This window comes from Convolutriloba macropyga, chromosome 5 (genome assembly GCF_964194025.1).
Source record: "Convolutriloba macropyga chromosome 5, txConMacr16.3, whole genome shotgun sequence".
NCBI classification, from domain to species: Eukaryota; Metazoa; Xenacoelomorpha; order Acoela; family Convolutidae; genus Convolutriloba; species Convolutriloba macropyga.
In genome coordinates, this window is record NC_134472.1 from 39,064,289 (window position 1) to 39,083,603 (window position 19,315).

Sequence of the window (19,315 nt, forward strand, 5' to 3'; positions counted from 1 at the left end):
TTCAAGTATTTTTAGTATTTAATACCTATAATTTTGCCTGTTATCTGATGAAATCTGCCATAGTTTTTTAGATTCTTCAAATGGAATGGTTTTGAACATTTTAATTTCACGTATTTTTGCAATAAAATTTTCAATTTTTTCTAGAATAATTTGAAATTGAATGGCTTTGAACTTTTAATGTCAGGAATTTTCTCAATTTTTGAAAAAATTTGATAGAAAATTGCAATAAGCAAGAAGTTGGATTTTATTGCTGGTTAGCGACTGGAGACAATTAAATGGCTCTGAAAATATCACCAATGTTAGCAACATTTCTTAAAAAATTTCAGTTTTTAAATTTTCTAAGCTCTTCTTTCCTTTTCTGAGTTTAATAATCTTTGCGGGCCAATGATAGGTTTTTGGGTCGTGCATTGTTCAATTGATGCGCTGGCCAGGTCTAGTAGTTCTGGGTATTTCTTTCAATTCTATGGATTGTATTTCAGGACTTGTCTTGCTGTGTTTTTTTTATTTCGTCGTCGAGATTTTTGTTTCAACCATATGACGTCACAACCACTTCAAGTCTGCTTTCTGTGTATTCGTTCTTGCAATTTCAACTGAATTGCGGGCTTGATGTCATTTTTCACTTTTAGTGGAACGCGTTCTTGTTCATTCGCGTGATGATGTTTTTGGACACACGTGACTTAAAAATGACTTATCTGAAATTGACTTTACTTAACTTTTGTTCACAGAGATAAAGTCATGTTTGTGTGTCACCCTAATTGAAGGTCATTGAAGCGGCGATTGAAGGTTACTCTAATAGAAGCAGCAATAAGTTATACAACTTTTTAAATCTTAATAGCCTAATTGTTGTAATAAACTTATTAAATAGTTTGAGAGATGGCAGATGATACTAATGCCAGCGAATTGCATAACTTGAGGTTTTTGGATCAAACGCCCATTTCCAGCAAGCAAGACGCTAAATGTTCTAAACCAGACTCCAGTCTAATAGCAGAAAGCTTTGATGAAGAAAATCTCCTCTCGAAAATTGACAAGGTCTTTGAAAGTCGGATCAACATCCTCATTCCTACCTGTATCAGCCAAATGCGAAATGAATTAATCTCTCACGTAAGAAGTGAAATTCAGGCGGCTATTCCAAGCGCTGTTAAACAAGTTGTTGAGCAAATTAAGGAAGAACTAAAGACCGAAATTCTTCGACAAGTTGAGGGCGAAATATACTACCAAGAAGAACGTTGCAATGCTGCAGCGATGTCTCAAGCTGAAAGTATAGAAAATTACAAGAGGAGAGAAAACATAAGAATCATTGGTTTGAAGGAAGACGTCCAACAGATTGACAACGGGGGTATTGTACCTGAAAAAGACACTGTTACAATTAAAAAGGTTATTGAAGTTGCGTCATCGTTGGGAGTGGCAATTGACGAGAAGGATATTTCAACTGCTCACAGACTGCCAGGAGGCAAAGTGGGTGAGCGTACAATAATCGCTCGATTTGCCCCTAGAGTCGTGAAGACTGATATTTTACGAAACAAGGAGAAGTTATCAGCGAATACTAACAGCGTAAAAATATTCGAAGATATTTCACCTGCTCGTGCCAAATTTCTTTCCATGATGAAGAGAGATTCTCGTGTGGAGTCAGCGTGGACACGAGAGGGAGCAATTCTTTATCTTTGGAAGGGAAATAAGAAAATATACGGGGTGCTGGACTTACTGGACGCTGCCAAAAATCTGAAATATGACTTTTCGGAATTTATGAAATGTTTCCGACCATCTCGCAGCAATATTTTTCCCACCTCTTCGCCCATTGACTATATCTAAAAACAAAACTTCAATATCTTGTAGTTCAATTAATGTATTAAATCTAAATGTTCGCTCATTGAAAAAACACATTGAGGACCTGGAAGCACTTGCGTATAGTCTTGAGTCTCCTCCTGACATACTTTGTTTAACAAAAACCTGGCTTTCCGAAAAAGACGATCCAAAATTGTTTTTAGTTACTGGTTATCAGAATCTTTTATCGAAAGTTCGTGACTCAAAAGGTGGTGGCATTATGATTCAAATTAGAAACAATTGTTCTTTCCAAAAAGTGCTTGATTGCGACATTGAAGTGTCATTGTTTGTTAACGTAGATAAAAAAGGCTACTTATTCCGATTAATGATAATATACAATAAACCAAGGGCAAACAAAATTGAATTCACTGAAATCTTAGACAAATATATTGAAAACATTAGCTCACAAAAAATTTCAACTGTAATCTGTGGAGATTTTGAAATAAATATCTTGAAGAACAATCTTTAATCCAAAAATTCATAAATTCCATTCATTTAAATGGCTTCAGCATAACACCTAGTGAACCAACCCGGGTCACAAATAGCTCATCAACTTGCATCGATCATTTCATCTATCAAAATTTAATTGCAGACTGTGAGATTTTAGATCATCGGAGTTTATCTGACCATTATCCCGTTTTGCTCACATGGGCTACAAAAAATACGGGAGATGAAAGCAAAATATTAAGAGATACATCTTTTCTACGTTATCCAAGTATTGTAGAAAAATATGTATTCGTTTTGAGTCACGAATTTGAGAAAACATTTTCCAAATTATCGAACAGTGGTATTTCTTCCTTCACTGCTTTCTATGAAGTTTTCTTGTCGGTTACCGAACAATATGCTCCATTTAAACAAATAAATCCGAACAAAAAGAACCTTACGCCTAAATGATTTGACAATAAGCTGAAGAATTTACGTTCTGAACGCAACCGGGCTCAAAGTAAATGGAAAAAAGACCCATCTAATTTACCTTTGCTGTATAGGTTCAAAGAAATTCGAATTCGTTTTGAAAAAAAAAATGTCAAATCAGCGAAGCGGATTTATTATAAAAAAATGTTTGATAATTATTTAGGAGACTCAAGACAGACGTTCGCTCTTCTTAACGAAGTATCAGGAAAAACGCGACCGAATAATAGCTCTATTAAATTGGCTTCGTGTATATCAGACACCAAGCCTTATCCGTCAACCTTTGAATACAATGAGAAATACAATGAGTTTTTTGTTAGCATTGGAGAAAACATTAAGCATAGTATTCCTTCAGAGACAATCGAACTTCCTAGCGATGTAAACATGTCAATAAGAATGAACCCAGTGTCTGAAACGGAAGTGATTGGTTTTATTAACTCTCTTCCCAATAAATCGTCATCAGGTGAAGACGAAATAAGTAATATAATGGTTAAGACTGCAGAATCAGTGATTACCAAATACCTTTCATCATTGATAAATGTATCTTTTTACGAAGGATCTTTCCCCTCTGAGCTCAAAAAAGCTAAAGTGTTTCCGCTTTTTAAAAACGGATCACGTGTAGAAGAGAATAATTATAGGCCAATTTCTCTTTTGAATGTCTTGAGCAAAATATATGAGCGCTCGATGTTCACGAGAGTATACGAATATATGGAAGGTTTTAATCTTTTTTATTTTAAACAGTTTGGTGTCCGTAAAAAACATTCAACGATTGATGCCCTAGCGGAACTCACCGAAAGGATAAGATCAAGTAAATCTGAGACAGTTAGTTTTTTTCTTGATCTGAAAAAGGCTTTCGATACACTAGATCATGAAATTTTACTCAACAAGTTGGAACAGTACGGTATACGTGATAATTGCTGGAAATGGTTTCAGAGCTACCTGTGTGGCAGATCACAACGAGTAACCTTATCTGGAGTATCATCCAATTGGTTAAGTATTACTTGTTGTGTTCCTCAGGGTTCCATTCTTGGACCTTTGTTCTTCCTCATTTATATCAATGATTTACCTAAAGCCTGTAATCATGTTAGTGTGTATCTGTTTACTGACGATAAAAATTTATGTGGTTTAGACTGCTCCAGATCAGATATTCAATCAGACCTTGACAATGTAGCAAGATGGTTAAATGCAAATAAACTTAAGCTGAATAAGTAAAACGTTTCAAATAAGTACAAAAGCAAGTGCTTCCAGTCTCAGGTTTAATATTGCATCTAGTCTTATAAATATCGACCATGAATGTAAGTATCTAGGATTGATAATTGATTCAAAGCTCTCCTACGACGATCATATAAGTTCCGTAATTGAACGTCTTGGACGACAATGCGGTGCAATATCCAAATTAAGACACTTTGTTCTGCGTTACCAATTGATTGAGTACTATGGAAATGTGGTATGCCCAATTATCCAATATGGTGTTCTTGTTTACGGGTGTTGTAGCTTCTCATCCCCTTCTCCGATTTATCAATTGCAAAAGAAAATAATCAAAGTTATATACTTCAGAAAACGTCATGATGTTAGTGAAGACTTGTTCACCGCTAATAAGATACTAACAGTGTTCGAATTGCATATCTATGAATTACTAAAATTCGTTTTGAAGTCATTAAGTATTGTAGAAAAATATGTATTCGTTTTGAGTCACGAATTTGAGAAAACATTTTCCAAATTATCGAACAGTGGTATTTCTTCCTTCACTGCTTTCTATGAAGTTTTCTTGTCGGTTACCGAACAATATGCTCCATTTAAACAAATAAATCCGAACAAAAAGAACCTTACGCCTAAATGATTTGACAATAAGCTGAAGAATTTACGTTCTGAACGCAACCGGGCTCAAAGTAAATGGAAAAAAGACCCATCTAATTTACCTTTGCTGTATAGGTTCAAAGAAATTCGAATTCGTTTTGAAAAAAAAATGTCAAATCAGCGAAGCGGATTTATTATAAAAAAATGTTTGATAATTATTTAGGAGACTCAATACAGACGTTCGCTCTTCTTAACGAAGTATCAGGAAAAACGCGACCGAATAATAGCTTTATTAAATTGGCTTCGTGTATATCAGACACCAAGCCTTATCCGTCAACCTTTGAATACAATGAGAAATACAATGAGTTTTTTGTTAGCATTGGAGAAAACATTAAGCATAGTATTCCTTCAGAGACAATCGAACTTCCTAGCGATGTAAACATGTCAATAAGAATGAACCCAGTGTCTGAAACGGAAGTGATTGGTTTTATTAACTCTCTTCCCAATAAATCGTCATCAGGTGAAGACGAAATAAGTAATATAATGGTTAAGACTGCAGAATCAGTGATTACCAAATACCTTTCATCATTGATAAATGTATCTTTTTACGAAGGATCTTTCCCCTCTGAGCTCAAAAAAGCTAAAGTGTTTCCGCTTTTTAAAAACGGATCACGTGTAGAAGAGAAAAATTATAGGCCAATTTCTCTTTTGAATGTCTTGAGCAAAATATATGAGCGCTCGATGTTCACGAGAGTATACGAATATATGGAAGGTTTTAATCTTTTTTATTTTAAACAGTTTGGTGTCCGTAAAAAACATTCAACGATTGATGCCCTAGCGGAACTCACCGAAAGGATGAGATCAAGTAAATCTGAGACAGTTAGTTTTTTTCTTGATCTGAAAAAGGCTTTCGATACACTAGATCATGAAATTTTACTCAACAAGTTGGAACAGTACGGTATACGTGATAATTGCTGGAAATGGTTTCAGAGCTACCTGTGTGGCAGATCACAACGAGTAACCTTATCTGGAGTATCATCCAATTGGTTAAGTATTACTTGTTGTGTTCCTCAGGGTTCCATTCTTGGACCTTTGTTCTTCCTCATTTATATCAATGATTTACCTAAAGCCTGTAATCATGTTAGTGTGTATCTGTTTACTGACGATAAAAATTTATGTGGTTTAGACTGCTCCAGATCAGATATTCAATCAGACCTTGACAATGTAGCAAGATGGTTAAATGCAAATAAACTTAAGCTGAATAAGTAAAACGTTTCAAATAAGTACAAAAGCAAGTGCTTCCAGTCTCAGGTTTAATATTGCATCTAGTCTTATAAATATCGACCATGAATGTAAGTATCTAGGATTGATAATTGATTCAAAGCTCTCCTACGACGATCATATAAGTTCCGTAATTGAACGTCTTGGACGACAATGCGGTGCAATATCCAAATTAAGACACTTTGTTCTGCGTTACCAATTGATTGAGTACTATGGAAATGTGGTATGCCCAATTATCCAATATGGTGTTCTTGTTTACGGGTGTTGTAGCTTCTCATCCCCTTCTCCGATTTATCAATTGCAAAAGAAAATAATCAAAGTTATATACTTCAGAAAACGTCATGATGTTAGTGAAGACTTGTTCACCGCTAATAAGATACTAACAGTGTTCGAATTGCATATCTATGAATTACTAAAATTCGTTTTGAAGTCATTAAGTATTGTAGAAAAATATGTATTCGTTTTGAGTCACGAATTTGAGAAAACATTTTCCAAATTATCGAACAGTGGTATTTCTTCCTTCACTGCTTTCTATGAAGTTTTCTTGTCGGTTACCGAACAATATGCTCCATTTAAACAAATAAATCCGAACAAAAAGAACCTTACGCCTAAATGATTTGACAATAAGCTGAAGAATTTACGTTCTGAACGCAACCGGGCTCAAAGTAAATGGAAAAAAGACCCATCTAATTTACCTTTGCTGTATAGGTTCAAAGAAATTCGAATTCGTTTTGAAAAAAAATGTCAAATCAGCGAAGCGGATTTATTATAAAAAAATGTTTGATAATTATTTAGGAGACTCAAGACAGACGTTCGCTCTTCTTAACGAAGTATCAGGAAAAACGCGACCGAATAATAGCTTTATTAAATTGGCTTCGTGTATATCAGACACCAAGCCTTATCCGTCAACCTTTGAATACAATGAGAAATACAATGAGTTTTTTGTTAGCATTGGAGAAAACATTAAGCATAGTATTCCTTCAGAGACAATCGAACTTCCTAGCGATGTAAACATGTCAATAAGAATGAACCCAGTGTCTGAAACGGAAGTGATTGGTTTTATTAACTCTCTTCCCAATAAATCGTCATCAGGTGAAGACGAAATAAGTAATATAATGGTTAAGACTGCAGAATCAGTGATTACCAAATACCTTTCATCATTGATAAATGTATCTTTTTACGAAGGATCTTTCCCCTCTGAGCTCAAAAAAGCTAAAGTGTTTCCGCTTTTTAAAAACGGATCACGTGTAGAAGAGAATAATTATAGGCCAATTTCTCTTTTGAATGTCTTGAGCAAAATATATGAGCGCTCGATGTTCACGAGAGTATACGAATATATGGAAGGTTTTAATCTTTTTTATTTTAAACAGTTTGGTGTCCGTAAAAAACATTCAACGATTGATGCCCTAGCGGAACTCACCGAAAGGATAAGATCAAGTAAATCTGAGACAGTTAGTTTTTTTCTTGATCTGAAAAAGGCTTTCGATACACTAGATCATGAAATTTTACTCAACAAGTTGGAACAGTACGGTATACGTGATAATTGCTGGAAATGGTTTCAGAGCTACCTGTGTGGCAGATCACAACGAGTAACCTTATCTGGAGTATCATCCAATTGGTTAAGTATTACTTGTTGTGTTCCTCAGGGTTTCATTCTTGGACCTTTGTTCTTCCTCATTTATATCAATGATTTACCTAAAGCCTGTAATCATGTTAGTGTGTATCTGTTTACTGACGATAAAAATTTATGTGGTTTAGACTGCTCCAGATCAGATATTCAATCAGACCTTGACAATGTAGCAAGATGGTTAAATGCAAATAAACTTAAGCTGAATAAGTAAAACGTTTCAAATAAGTACAAAAGCAAGTGCTTCCAGTCTCAGGTTTAATATTGCATCTAGTCTTATAAATATCGACCATGAATGTAAGTATCTAGGATTGATAATTGATTCAAAGCTCTCCTACGACGATCATATAAGTTCCGTAATTGAACGTCTTGGACGACAATGCGGTGCAATATCCAAATTAAGACACTTTGTTCTGCGTTACCAATTGATTGAGTACTATGGAAATGTGGTATGCCCAATTATCCAATATGGTGTTCTTGTTTACGGGTGTTGTAGCTTCTCATCCCCTTCTCCGATTTATCAATTGCAAAAGAAAATAATCAAAGTTATATACTTCAGAAAACGTCATGATGTTAGTGAAGACTTGTTCACCGCTAATAAGATACTAACAGTGTTCGAATTGCATATCTATGAATTACTAAAATTCGTTTTGAAGTCATTAAATCGTATGCATTCCGAGGATTATCTTAATACTATTTTTCAGTTCGAAAGTTGCACTCATTCAACTAGACGCGCTGATTTTATGCTGCTGAAAGTTCCATTATGCAAAACAAAAATAAAGCGAAACTCGATTTGTCACCGAGCTTCCAAATTGTTTAATTTGTTGAAAATACAATTTCTCATACCTGACTATGTAGGAAATGCAACCATTAAGCAAGTCTCTGATATCTATCATAACTTGAAGGACTCATATATACAAGGGAATTATGATCTCGTTCGAAATGTGTTTTTTGGATAATTTGTTACATCCCTGCAACTCCTGGTAATTCTTTGAAAGTAGTTGAAAAGTATACGCAAAAATTCGTGGGGTGCTTTCGAAAATCACTTTTTTCAATTTCTAAAGACAGTTTTTGTCACTTTTTCCTCCTTCATAGGACCATTTGACAAAACACGACAATTTTTTCTTTACAACGTTGCTCTCTGCTGTAAACAAGTTTCAATTCGATGTAGTTTAAGTACTTATCTTCGGGCTCTGGTGGAGAAATAAGTTTGAGCAGTTAAAAGGTTGCTAAAAAAGAAATCGTTTACAAAATGGCAGGAATATTAAATTAAAAGAAATTGAGTTTATCCACTGTGACGTTTATATTACAGGGCACGCTGGAAAATAGGTCTAAGGACCTCGTTGCGCGTCCTTTCGCAGCCTAATATAATCTAGAATAAATTTTAATTTGATTGTTGGAAGTATTAAATGCATTTATTTTTCGCTGTTTGATTGTGATTTATGTCGTGATTTGATTATCCTTCTTTGTACATTTGATTTATAGGCCGGGATAAATTAACTCTCTCTCTCTCTCTCATAATATAATATCTCAGCATTTCAAAAGAGTTTTTTTTCTTTCTTGTTATCTTTTTGAGACTAGAGATATACGAAATTATTGTGGCTATTTTCTGGTAGTCTGGCAGCTATGTTAATTTTTCGGAGTAAACTTTTAAGCAACAGGAAAGGAATTGAATTAGTAAGAGAGGATTTGTTTATTTTGAGAGGATTAGAGCATATTCAAAGGAGTACACAGAATTGATAAAACAGTTTTGTTTGCTCAATTGGTTCTGGCAGTCTATACGACGCTTTTGAAGTTGTTTGATCAATATCATTGACGCAATTATCCACCCTCAGAGTTCGTGTTTTTTTGCTTTACATGTTTACGAGTTTATGTTGTTTTTATCGCGCCCGCCGCTGTGTTCGACGTAGGCGTTGTTAGTCATTAGACACTGTTAGTCATTTACTTGGTACTTTTTATTTCTTTCCCTGTTGATGGCAAAAATTTTGTCCCAACCTCTTCAGGCTCCCAGAAGTAGCATAGCAAGCCTTCATAAAACAACCAATTTTTGTTGTATGATGCAGTTTTGTTGTGCTGTTCTGTTATTGTGCTGTTCAGTCACGTAGTCTTTTGGGCGCAAATAAAGTAACTTGCGCAAGAAATGTCTCCTATTGAGAACTCATTTAAGGACCCAAAACGAACTATGCAATGTTTTAGAGCCATTCATACTTGAGATAAAACCGGAGATGTTATTGTAGATATTTCAACATTTAGCCAGAAAACAAATTCTTTTTTAGTTTCCGCTTTTAAACTCATCTTCTAATTGCTCTAAAAAAGGAATTTTTTCTCATTTAATTTTGTCCTGGTCTTTTTATGCACTAATTCGCTGTTACTATTGGCGGCACCTTACTATCAAAAGTCAGATGAAAAACTGCACCAAAGAAATTTGATTCTTATTTTTAGGTCTTATTAGTGGTCTGAATAATAATGTTAATAAATGATTATAATAATAATAAATTCAAACCAAACATGGTTTTCGCCATCTTGGTTTTGCCCCAATTTGGGGAGTTTTTTTTGATATAGGCTTTCTAAAGGATCCCATACAGGAGGATAGCAGTAGTATCTGAATTTTCATATTGCTTCTGCCTCAAATGATTTTGTCATTTCTCTTTGGTAATTATTTTGTAAGATGTTTTCAAACATTCTTCGATGACATTGATCTTTCGAAACGGAATAAACAAGTAAAGCCCAGTGGGCATTCTTTTTTGGTAGGGGTCGAAAGCTGTCTCTAGTAGTCCCTTAAGTTCTTAGAGTGGCGCTGGGAAAGTCTGAAGTCAAGGTTAAAAAGGGCATTTTATGAGTTTTTGAGCACGAGTTTTTGGTTAGTCTTGAATTGACGTTTGTCAAGGTTGATAAATGTCTTTTGCAAGATGTAATTACTTTTAATGGCAATTTTTTGAGCTATATATTTTAGCATTGCTAATATAAACACAAAAAATGATAAAAAAAACGATAATGGCAATTTTTAAAGATTTGTGAAAATCCTTGTCGTTATATTAGTTTTTTTCAAGTATTTTTAGTATTTAATACCAAGAATTTTGCCTATTATCTGATGAAATCTGCCATACTTTTTTAGATTCTTCAAATGGAATGGTTTTGAACTTTTTAATGTCAGGAATTTTCGCAATTTTTGATAAAATTTGATAACAATTTGCAATAGGCAAGAAGTCGGATTGGATTGCTGGATAGCGTCTGGAGACAATTAAATGGCTCTGAAGATATCACCAATGTTAGTAACATTTCTTTAAAAATTTCAGTTTTTAAATTTTTTGAGCTTTTCTTTCCTTTTCTGAGTTTAACAATCTCTGCGGGCCAATGATAGGTTTTTAGGTCGTGCATTGTTCAATTGATGCGCTGGCTAGGTCTAGTAGTTCTGAGTTTTTCTTTCAATTCTATGGATTTTATTTCAGGACTTGTCTTGCTGTTTTTTATTTCGTCGAGATTTTTGTTTCAACCATATGACGTCACAACCATTTCGTGTGCTTTTAGTTTATTCGTTCATTCAATTTCAACTGAATTGCGGGTGTGATGTCATTTTTCACTTTTAGTGGAACGCGTTTTTTGTTCATTCGCGTGATGAACTTTTTGGGCATACGTGACTTAAAAATGACTTATCTGAATTTGACTTTACTTAACTTTAATTCAAAGAAATAAAGTCATGTTTGTGTGTGTGTCACTCTAATTGAAGGTCATTGAAGCGGCACTTGAAGGTTACTCTTATAGAAGCAGCAATAAGTTATACAACTTTTCAAATCAATATAATATCTCAGCATTTCAAAAAAGAATTTTTTTGTCTTTTTTGTATCTTTTTGAGACTAGAGATCTACGAAATTATTGTGGCTATTTTCTGACAGTCTGGCAGCAATGTTAATTTTTTGGAGTAAATTTTTAAGTAACAGGAAAGGAATTGAATTAGTAAGAGAGGATTTGTTTATTTAAGTATTTGTTTATTTTGAGAGGATTAGAGCATATTCAAAGGAGTACACAGAATTGATAAAACAGTTTTGTTCGCTCAATTGGTTCTGGCAGTCCCTACGACGCTTTTGAAGCTGTTTGATCAATATCATTGACGCAATTATTCACCCTCAGAGTTCGTGTTTTTTTTCTTTACATGACGAGTTTATGTTGTTTTTATCGCGCCCGCCCGTGTTCGACGTAGGTGTTGTTAGTCATTAGACACGTGAAGTCATTTTACTTGTTCCTTTTTAATTCTTTCCCTACGAGAATTGATTTTTTTTACAAACGCTTCCAACTCTTTAACATATGCTTTGTATATTGGATTTGTCCTCTTAGTATTAATTTTGGAGATTTTTAATTTCAAATTATAACCTGACGAGTAGCATTGTGTGTTGCATACAGTTCTGCCGAGGATTCATACAACAAGGATTCTCAACTTGGAAACCTGTCAGGATGCTTGCTTCTGTTGATGGCAAAAATTTTGTCACAACCTCTTCAGGCTCCCAGAAGTAGCATAGCAAGCCTTCATAAAACAACCAATTTTTGTTGTATGATGCAGTTTTATTGTGCTGTTCTGTTATTGTGCTGTTCAGTCACGTAGTCTTTTGGGCACAAATAAAGTAACTTGCGCAAGAAATGTCTCCTATTGAGAACTCATTTAAGCACCCAAAAGGAACTATGCAATGTTTTAGAGCCATTCATACTTGAGATAAAACCGGAGATGTTATTGTAGATATTTCAACATTTAGCCAGAAAACATTAATTGTTTTTTAGTTTCCGCTATTAAACTCATCTTCTAATTGCTCTAAAAAAGGAATTTTTTCTCATTTATTTTTGTCCTGGTCTTTTTATGCACTTATTCGCTGTTACTATTGGCGGCACCTTACTATCAAAAGTCAGATGAAAAACTGCACCAAAGAAATTTGATTATTATTTTTAGGTCTTATTAGTGGTCTGAATAATAATGTTAATAAATGATAATAATAATAATGAATTCAAACCAAACATGGTTTTCGCCATCATGGTTTTGCCCCAATTTGGGGAGTTTGTTATGATATAGGCTTTCTAAAGGATCCCATCCAGGAGGATTGCAGTAGTATCTGAATTTGCATATTGCTTCTGCCTCAAATGATTTTGTCATTTCTCTTTGGTAATTATTTTGTAAGATGTTTTCAAACATTTTTCGATGACATTGATCTTTCGAAACGGAATAAACAGTTAAATTCCAGTGGGCATTCTTTTTTGGTAGGGGTCGAAAGCTGTCTCTAGTAGTCCCTTAAGTTCTTAGAGTGGCGCTGGGAAAGTCTGAAGTCAAGGTTAGAAGGGGCATTTTATTAGTTTTTGAGCACGAGTTTTTGGTTAGTCTTGAATTGACGTTTGTCAAGGTTGATAAATGTCTTTTGCAAGATGTAATTACTTTTAATGGCAATTTTTTGAGCTATATATTTTAGCATTGCTAACGTAAACACAAAAAATGATTAAAAAAAACAATAATGGCAATTTTTAAAGTTTTGTGAAAATCCTTGTCGTTATATTAGTTTTTTTCAAGTATTTTTAGTATTTAATACCAAGAATTTTGCCTATTATCTGATGAAGTCTGCCATTGTTTTTTCGATTCTTCAAATGGAATGGTTTTGAACATTTTAATTTCACGTATTTTTGCAATAAAATTTTCAATTTTTTCTCGAATAATTTGAAATTGAATGGCTTTGAACTTTTAATGTCAGGAATTTTCGCAATTTTTGATTAAATTTGATAAAAATTTGCAATAAGCAAGAAGTTGGATTGGATTGCTGGTTAGCGTCTGGAGACAATTAAATGGCTCTGAAGATATCACCAATGTTAGTAACATTTCTTTAAAAATTTAATTTTTTAAATTTTTTGAGCTTTTCTTTCCTTTTCTGAGTTTAACAATCTTTGCGGGCCAATGATAGGTTTTTTGGTCGTGCATTGTTCAGTTGATGCGCTGGCCAGGTCTAGTAGTTCTGAGTTTTTCTTTCAATTCTACGGATTGTATTTCAGGACTTGTCTTGCTGTGTTTTTTATTTCATCGTCGAGATTTTTGTTTCAACCATATGACGTCACAACCATTTCACGTCTGCTTTTTGTTTATTCGTTCATGCAATTTCAACTGAATTGCGGGCGTGATGTCATTTTTCACTTTTAGTGGAACGCGTTTTTTGTTCATTCGCGTGATGAAGTTTTTGGGCATACGTGACTTAAAAATGACTTATCTGAAATTGACTTTATTTAACTTTAATTCAAAGAGATAAAGTAATGTTTGTGTGTGTGTCACTCTAATTGAAGGTCATTGAAGCGGCACTTGAAGGTTACTCTTATAGAAGCAGCAATAAGTTATACAACTTTTTAAATCATAATGTATTATCTCAGCATTTCAAATTTTACAACTTTTTAAATCATAATGTAATATCTCAGCATTTCAAATTTTTAAGTAACAGGAAAGGAATTGATTTAGTAAGAGAGGATTTGTTTATTTAAGTATTTGTTTATTTTGAGGGGATTAGAGCATATTCAAAGGAGTACACAGAATTGATAAAACAGTTTTGTTCGCTCAATTGGTTCTGGCAGTCTCTACGACGCTTTTGAAGCTGTTTGATCAATATCATTGACGCAATTATTCACCCTCAGAGTTCGTGTTTTTTTGCTTCACATGACGAGTTTATGTTGTTTTTATCGCGCCCACCGCTTTGTTCGACGTAGGTGTTGTTATTCATTAGACACTTGAAGTCATTTTACGTGGTCGTTTTTAATTCTTTCCATGCGAGGATTGATTTTTTTTTACAAATGCTTCCAACTCTTTAACAAACACTTTTTATGTTGGATTTGTCATCTTAGTAATAATTTTGGAGATTTTTGATTACATATTATAACCTGACGAGTAGCATTGTGTGTTGCATAGAGTTCTGCCGAGGATTCATACAACAAGGATTCTCAACTTGAAAACCTGTCAGGATGCTTGCTTATGTTGAAAATTTTGTCATAGCCTCTTCAGGCTCCCAGAAGTATTATAGCAAGCCTTCATAAATCAACCAATTTTCGTTGTATGATGCAGTTTTATTGTGCTGTTCTGTTATTTGCGATTTTATTCAGTCACGTAGTCTTTTGGGCACAAAAAAATAACTTGCCCAAGAAATGTCTCCTAATGAGAACTCATTTAAGGATCCAAAACGAACTATGCAATGTTTTAGAGCCATTCAGACTTGAGATAAAACCGGAGATGTTATTGTAGATATTTCAACATATAGCCAGCAAACATTAATTCTTGTTTAGTTTCCGCTATTCAACTCATCTTCTAATTGCTCTAAAAAAGAATTTCTTCTCATTTATATTTGTCCTGGTCTTTTTATGCACTTATTCGCTGTTACTATTGGTGGCACCTTACTATCAAAAGTCAGATGAAAAACTGCACCAGAGAAATTTGATTCTTATCCTCGGGTCTCATTAGTGGTCTAAATAATAATGCTAATAAATGATAATAATAAAGAATTCAAACCAAACATGGTTTTCGCCATCTTGGTTTTTCCCAATTTGGGGAGTTTGTTATGATATAGGCTTTCTAACGGATCCCATCCAGGGGGATAGCAGTAATATCTGAATTTTCATATTGCTTCTGCCTCAAATAATTTTGTCATTTCTCTTTGGTAATTATTTGGTAAGATGTTTTCAAACATCTTTCGATGACATTGATCTTTCGAAACGGAATAAACAGGTAAAGCCCAGTGGGCATTCTTTTTTGGTAGGGGTCAAAAGCTGTCTCTAGTAGTCCCCTAGTAGTAGAAGTTCTTAAAGTGGCGCTGGGAAGGTCTGAATTCAAGGTTGAAAGTTTTCGAGCACGAGTTTTTGGTTAGTCTTGAATTGACGTTTGTCAAGGTTGATAAATGTCTTTTGCAAGATATAATTTTTTTATGGCCAATTTTTGAGCTATATATTTTGGCGTTGCTAACATAAACACAAAAAAATGGTAAAAAATAATAACGGCAATTTTTGAAGTTTTGTGAAAATCCTGGTCGTTATATTAGTATTTTTCAAGTATTTTTAGTATTTAGTTTTTTAGGTTTTTCAAATGGAATGGTTTTGAACATTTTAATTTCTCATTTTTGCAATAAACTTTTCAATCTTTTCTAGAATAATTTGAAATTGAATGGCTTAGATATTTCATCATTTAGCCAGAAAACATTAATTCTTATTTAGTTTCCGCTATTAAACTTGTCTTCCAATTGCTCTAAAAAAGGGATTTTCTCATTTATTTTTTCCTGGTCTTTTTATGCACTTATTCGCTGTTACTATTGGTGGCACCTTACTATCAAAAGTCAGATGAAAAACTACACCGGAGAAATGTGATTCTTTCCCTCAGGTCTTATTTGTGGTCTGAATAATAATGTTAATAAACGATAATAATAATAATGAATTCAAACCAAACATGGTTTTCGCCATCTTGGTTTTGCCCCAATTTGGGGAGTTTGTTATGCTATAGGCTTTCTAAAGGATCCCATCCAGGATGATAGCAATAGTATCTGGATTTTCATATTGCTTCTTCCTCAAATAATTTTTGTCATTTCTCTATGGAATGTTTTGGGATTGATCAGTGGCGTATACCAGGAAAGATTGTAGGAGAATGAAAGCGCATTGTTATACTTAGCTACACGAACGCCCCGCTTCTGTGTCGTCTCTCTGGCGTAAATCAAGACTTTACCACTGGATCTTATATTGCAGTCGTGTGATATGATCTTCCAGAAATCATTTGGATTCAGAAATGTCTGTCCAATAAGTATTTTGTTCAAAAAAGAAGATATGAGAACAACAGCTTGTACCCAGTCGGTAAAAGACCTTGGTTAATTAGACTGTAGACATAATCTGAATATTTAATCCATAGGAGAGAACTGAAAGTATAAAACTTTATACCGAAACACCTTTAACATTCAAAGCTCTAATAATATCATATTAAGTGTTGGTCGTTTAAGTCTGTGAAGATATCTATGTTATTATCAGGCAACCAGCTAGCTATTCATAAGCTATTTGCTTGCTTGAATGGCTGACTGGAACTGTTTTTCAATTTAGAGTATTTCGTTCTCAATCCTGCTCTCGTTTTCCGAATGCAGTCACTTACGCTCTCCAGCAGAGGTTATAAATAATTAAATGGTACAGGCTATTTTAGTGAAACAAAGATTTATACGAGCTTTTGTTTGTTACATTTCAACCTAATGGGAATAGCATTGTCTGGAAAGGTAACCGCAATTGTTTCTTTGTAGCTTGGCGAAGTGAGTTGCGCCAGCAGCAGCAGGCGTGCTATACAACATCAAGCAACGACTATAGCTGATAAAACACACCATGCTGATATGAAGAGCGCGTCCTTCAAAACACCTGCTGAAATGAAAAATCAACGAGAATGTTTAACTGCCGAATCATTGAACAGAACTTCTAATTTAAACGAGACGCCGATTAGAACTTTTGCAACTGGCAGCTGCTGTAAAATTAATAGTCATATAAACGGGCCGGCTACTTGCTCGGATTTACTAAGGAAACCTTCTCCTAATGTTGCTATGTCTCGATTGGAATCGAACAATAGGTCCAGCGGAACTCCTCTATCGAAATCGATACAGTTTAAGCCGGTAGCACCAAGGATGACTAAAGAATGCAAATGTGCGTATTCTCAAATTGCTTCTGATAAATTTCAATTAATAAACAACCTTGCCACAGTGTCAAATACGGAATCGAAACTTCATTCCAACGGACGACATCAAAGGTTATCGCATCCTTCACCTCGCAGTGTACAGTTCAAGTCGCCAATGGTTGCTATGAGCAACCACGGTACTCCACTTTCAAAGAAGTGCGCGACGAATAGCTCAACTATCGGTACAAGTTAGCAAATTATTTCCTATTTTCCATCTTCAGGTGCTTTTTACCAACAAATGCCTATGATAATTTAACATAAAGCCATATGCTTTGAGGTGGGGTGGGGATCCGGACCCCCTCCACCCTACAAGACATATTTTCGACCAAAATCTTTGTTTCTTTCGAAATGGAAATTTGTTAATAGCCGCCGTCAGCCTCTCAACGGCTATTATTTAAGTTCGCTTTACCTTTTGATCAAGTTTTTCGTTTTACATAAGTCACGATTTTCACGTTTGGCTTCTGACTTACTTCACTCACTGTTTCAATTGAATGGATTTTAAATTCTTTCACGCATTCATTTACGTAAGGTGGTGAATACGGTCAATGTCAAAAGAGCAAAATCAAAAGAGACGAGATATACCGTTAAAGCCCGGTCATTAAGTCATAGTGCATTAGGTTATCAAAATTCATTAGTGTTTGCTAGCTGAGTGTTTGGTATTATGCTTATTAGTTTTCAGTTTCGAAGCCCGAATTAAGTATAGTTTGCGAATCTAACTGAAACTGCATTCCAAATTAGAAAACTTTTTGACAGGAAAAAAAACGTTTAAAAAATTTGGTCAATTTGTCTCTTCTTTTCTCTTTTTGTTTCAATCCCGATGTGCATCAAGCGCGTCAACGGTCGCTACTTGCCGGCTATGTTTAGAGAGTTGAGCGATCATTGAAGAGGTTTTTCAATTTTGATTTCTCATGCAGATGTCCACATAATTTCATTCAATTCTGCTAATAAACTCTTTCTATTGGAATTAAAATGTTTTCTGAAAATTAAAACAATCCTTGAGATAAAGTTTTTGATTACGTTTCAGGACAGTGTTTAAAATTTAAACGCGCTAAAAATCCTCCTTTTTTTGTTTAAAGACGCTCAAATCATGCGAACTTTGCCAGATACTATTTAACTTAGACTACATTTTTTGTTGCAATAAAAACAGTTTGTAAAAATTTACAAGGAAATCAATTTCTAATTGTAGCTTTAAAAGGTGTAATGTTTTCTAAGTTAAATAGTATCTTGCAAGGTCCGCATGATTTGAGCGTCTTTGAAACAGAAAGAGGATTTTCATATTCTGGCTGGATTTCAATCTTTCTTTTTTATATTCGAACTTTTAGTTAAATTAATTTCTCGTCGATTATGTAAAAGTATCTTGTACGAAGGCTATTTTCAATTTCACTAATTTGGAGGGTTGGAAAAGTGATAGGAATAATCCTGAATAGCTGCACTGTTAGGTAAACTGTCATATGCTTGGACCCTCTACATGACTTACTTATCTTTGACATAATCCTTTTTTTGAATTGAAAATGTATTATTTTCAGCTGTCAATTTAACCCCTGAAGTCTACAGCAGACTGTTGAAAACTAAGAAATCTCAGGAAGTCTTTTAAGGTTCAAAACAAGTCCTCTAGGGGAGGGGGCTCCCCTCAAAGCATATGGCAGTTTATCATACTACTACTGCCTTTCTGACTTTTTCCTATTACTTTTTGAGCAATTCAATTTAATTAATAGCCGCCCTCATCTTCTCAGCCGGCTATTATAGCGCTCCTTTCTTTTCGTCGAATAAAAAAATGTTTCGCTTTACCTCATTTTGCCGCCTTTTCAACATTTTGCGTGAAATCTTTTTTACTTCTCTAGGCTAGTTTCTCTCTTCTCTCATTCTGCTAAAAGTGATTTTAAACTTCAGTTGCTCAGCAAAGCAATTCAAAATGAACAGTATTGAGTCAGTATCAAAAAACTAAATCAGAATTAGAAACGGGCTAAACCCATAAAGCTCAATTTTAGATGACCGTTACTCGAGCTTTGTTCTTAGTTACCATCCCTAATGCTTATTGGTATTTATACTAGTCCCTGTGTCGTCTCACTAGGAAACAGGAGTTTGTTCAGCTCCAAAATGGCCTCAGTTTGCACTTTAAAGTTGTTTCTGTACAACAATCATTTGCTATTTTCTGGCAATCTACCAGGTATGTTTTAAACGCCTATTTATAC

General features: G+C 34.5%; 2 protein-coding genes across 4 annotated transcripts in view; both read left to right on the plus strand.

Annotated features, from left to right (window-relative positions):
• Positions 1–19,315, plus strand: part of LOC142339388 (uncharacterized) — a 45,296-nt gene that overhangs the window by 15,735 nt on the left and 10,246 nt on the right. For 2 of the 3 annotated variants that reach the window (XM_075389399.1, XM_075389401.1), the window contains exon 3: positions 16,702–17,311. In XM_075389399.1, the coding sequence (XP_075245514.1) occupies positions 16,702–17,311 (610 nt within the window). The remainder of the gene's footprint in view (positions 1–16,701; positions 17,312–19,315) is intronic. The other variant, XM_075389400.1, reaches the window with a different exon arrangement.
• The window catches only part of LOC142340364 (uncharacterized), a 269,135-nt gene continuing 250,668 nt past the window's right edge, over positions 849–19,315 (plus strand). Inside the window, exon 1 of the mRNA XM_075390938.1 lies at positions 849–862. The gene's annotated coding sequence lies outside the window, so the exon portion shown is untranslated. The remainder of the gene's footprint in view (positions 863–19,315) is intronic.